Source organism: Acanthisitta chloris, unplaced genomic scaffold (genome assembly GCF_000695815.1).
Source record: "Acanthisitta chloris isolate BGI_N310 unplaced genomic scaffold, ASM69581v1 scaffold27396, whole genome shotgun sequence".
NCBI classification, from domain to species: domain Eukaryota; kingdom Metazoa; phylum Chordata; class Aves; order Passeriformes; family Acanthisittidae; genus Acanthisitta; species Acanthisitta chloris.
Genome location: NW_008678014.1, coordinates 4,676 through 7,625, shown reverse-complemented (window position 1 = coordinate 7,625; position 2,950 = coordinate 4,676). Strand labels below are relative to the sequence as shown.

The following is a 2,950-nucleotide window of genomic DNA, read 5'->3' as shown; positions in this document are numbered from 1 at the left end:
CCCCCGTCCCTGTCCCTGTGCTGCCAGGAGCAGCTCCCTGTCCCCATCCCTGTCCCTGTCCCTGTGCTGGCACAGGCAGTTCCCTGTCCCCATCCCCATCCCTGTCCCTGTGCTGGCAGGAGCAGCTCCCTGTCCCCATCCCTGTCCCCAGCACCCCGGTGGACTCACTGTGGGTGTTTCTTGTAGACAGAGCCGTCCACGCCGACGGTCGAGCGCAGCCTGTCCACGCTCTTGTTGTCCTTGATGCGCCGCAGCACGGCGGCCAGCGTGGCCCCGCACAGACTGGCCGAGCGCGTGGACACGATCTGGCAGATGCGCAGTGTGGCCACACAGTCCTCGTGGGATGGCTCCAGGCCCAGTTTGCTCAGGATCTCGTGGGCTTTCTGCAGACCTTCCTTCTCCCTAGGAGGACAGGAAAGGGTTTGTGCCCGAGAATCCAACTCGCACCCAGTTGGGTTTGCTCAAGGATGGTCCATCCGTGGGTATCAGGAGGTGGAACCTCATGGAAACAACTGGATTTCACTTACTTCTCGATGGCAGAGACGTATTTGGTCTCGAAGTGGCCAGTAGTGAGCAGATCTGGGGTGAGCTTTCCCCCAAACAACAGCCCTTCCTTGGTCATCTTCACCAGGATGAGTCTGACCAGCTCTCCCATGGCAGAGACGTATTTGGTCTCGAAGTGGCCAGTAGTGAGCAGATCTGGGGTGAGCTTTCCCCCAAACAACAGCCCTTCCTTGGTCATCTTCACTGAGTCTAGTCTGACCAGCTCTCCCATGTACATCCCACTGATCATCTTCTCAAACCTGCCCACAGGGAGGCACGAGATAGAATCATGGAATGGTTTGGGCTGGAAAAGGCTCTAAGGTCACCGAGTCCAACTGTTCCCCCAGTGCTGCTGAGGCCACGACTAACCTTGTTCCCAAGGGCCACATCCACAGGGCTGTTAAATCCCCCAAGGGCTGGGGATGCCACCACTGCCCTGGGCAGCTGTGCCATACCTCACCACCCTTTCAGAGAAGGAATTGTCCCTGATATCCAGCCTGAACCTCCTGTCCCCCCTACAAGGTCTCCCCTCGAGCCTCCTTTCCTCCGGGCTACACAACGTGTGTGTTTGGCTTCATGTGCTGTGAATTGGCCACAGGTTGACCTGAAAAGCCTTTGGCAGCCTCCCAGTCCCAGATGGAATCAAGGTAATCTCTTCCCAGAGCAGCTTATCCCATCACTGAGAATATGAAGCCACGTGGCCATGACCATCCCTCTGAAAGGAGAACTGGTGACCACCTGGAGGGTCTGCAGAGCCCCCTCAGATTCCCTCCCTGCTGCCAGGGACGGGGGAATCTGTGGGATTGGGATGTGGACATTAGGTGGGGATGTTTGCCTGGGCTGGAAGCTGATTCCAGTGGCTGGGGAAGGGAAGAGGAATCAGCACGTTCACGTGAGGGCAGCAAGTTGGGCAGACAACCCCAGCTGGGATACAGCTCCTCTCCGCGTCGGTGGCACAGGACGTGGTGACCCAGTTAGCCAGAATGACCTCCCCAGTCCCAGCATCGGAGCAGGGACAATGCCCAGCAAAGCCTGAGCCCGAGCCAAGAATCTGCTCACAATTGTTTGCCAGGGTTGAGCGAGCCCATGTCGATCTCGCGGTCGAACTCGGTGCGGATGTCGTTGAGGACTCCGTCGTCGCCGAACGCTCCCCACTCCATGTTGATGCACATCCGACCTTCATCCCCTTCCACCAGGTCAATGTGCCTCATCTCCTCCATGTAGCAGGCATTGGTACCAGTCCCTGCACAGGGACACAGTGAGTGAGGGCTCTGCCTTCCCCTCATGCCCATCTGGCCACAGCCCAACAGACAGCGAAGATGGACACAAGCAAACACGAGGCTAATCTTGCAACACTCTTATCTCTTCTCTTTCCCCCAAAAAAATGAGCCTGAAGGAACAGGATCTCCCTCTGGAGAGGCATGGACCCTCTCCCCCCTTGCTGCAGCTCACCAACAATGAGGCCAACTTCACAGTTGTGGTCATCATAGCCACAGGTCATCATGGTCCCCACGGTGTCGTTCACCACGGCCACGATGTCGATGTCAAAGTCCTGAGATGGACAGGAGAGAGAGTGAGCCAACGTGGATAAAAGAGACTGAAACATCTCCATGGAGATCCTGTCCCAGGGATCCCTGTGCCCCCATCCCACCTCCCCAGGAGGTGACACACCTCCCCAGCCTCTTACCCCTCGTTTCTTGATGGATTTACGTAGCAGCGACACCACATCCCTCCCCTCCACGCTGCTGCACTTGAACCCCTTCGTCCAGTTCACCAGGATGCTCTGGGGGGAACAGCAGGAGGAAAGGCACAGAGGTGAGACCCAGGGGGGCTCCAGGAACAAGGAACACAGCCCTGTGGGTGACCCTCCCCGTTATCAGCTCCCCAGCTGCGCTATCACTCATGGTTCCTGTGGCAGATAACGTTTATGGCCACGAAATATAAACATCAGCTGCTCGTTGCTCCCCTGGCAGGAGGGAACATGAGTCCTGTGACTGAGTTTTATGGAGCCCTGGGGCAAAACCTGCTCACAAGCCCAGGGAATGCTCCTTGACCCCTAAGGGCTGGGAGCTCGGTGCCCACGGATTGATCCCTGGGTACATTCAAGGTGGAAGGTTCAGTCCCCATGGCCAGAGACACAGGTGTGTCACCTGGCCAGGGCAGAGCTGAGCCCTGTGGGGAGGAGCAGAACTCAATTCCAGGTGAATCCTCCAGCCAAAGTAGGGCAGACACCCACTCTGCCTGAGGGACGTGGAAATCACAGAATCAGAATCAACTAGGTTGGAAGAGACCTCAAAGACCATCCAGTCCAACCTTTCTGTGGTCACTAGACCATGGCACAAAGTGCCACATCCAGTCTCAGCTTTGAAGAGACCTCCAAGACCATCAAGTCCAACCCTACTGTGGT

At 57.2% G+C, this 2,950-nt stretch overlaps 1 protein-coding gene across 1 annotated transcript in view; it reads right to left on the bottom strand.

Annotated features, from left to right (window-relative positions):
- Window positions 1-164: 164 nt before the first annotated feature.
- The window catches only part of LOC103804149 (hexokinase-2-like), a gene marked incomplete at its 5' end in the record, with an annotated part of 4,845 nt that continues 2,059 nt past the window's right edge, over window positions 165-2,950 (bottom strand). The window contains 6 exons of the mRNA XM_009076746.1: window positions 165-402; window positions 528-646; window positions 764-803; window positions 1,603-1,786; window positions 1,996-2,095; window positions 2,231-2,326. Of these exons, the coding sequence (XP_009074994.1) occupies window positions 165-402; window positions 528-646; window positions 764-803; window positions 1,603-1,786; window positions 1,996-2,095; window positions 2,231-2,326 (777 nt within the window). The remainder of the gene's footprint in view (window positions 403-527; window positions 647-763; window positions 804-1,602; window positions 1,787-1,995; window positions 2,096-2,230; window positions 2,327-2,950) is intronic.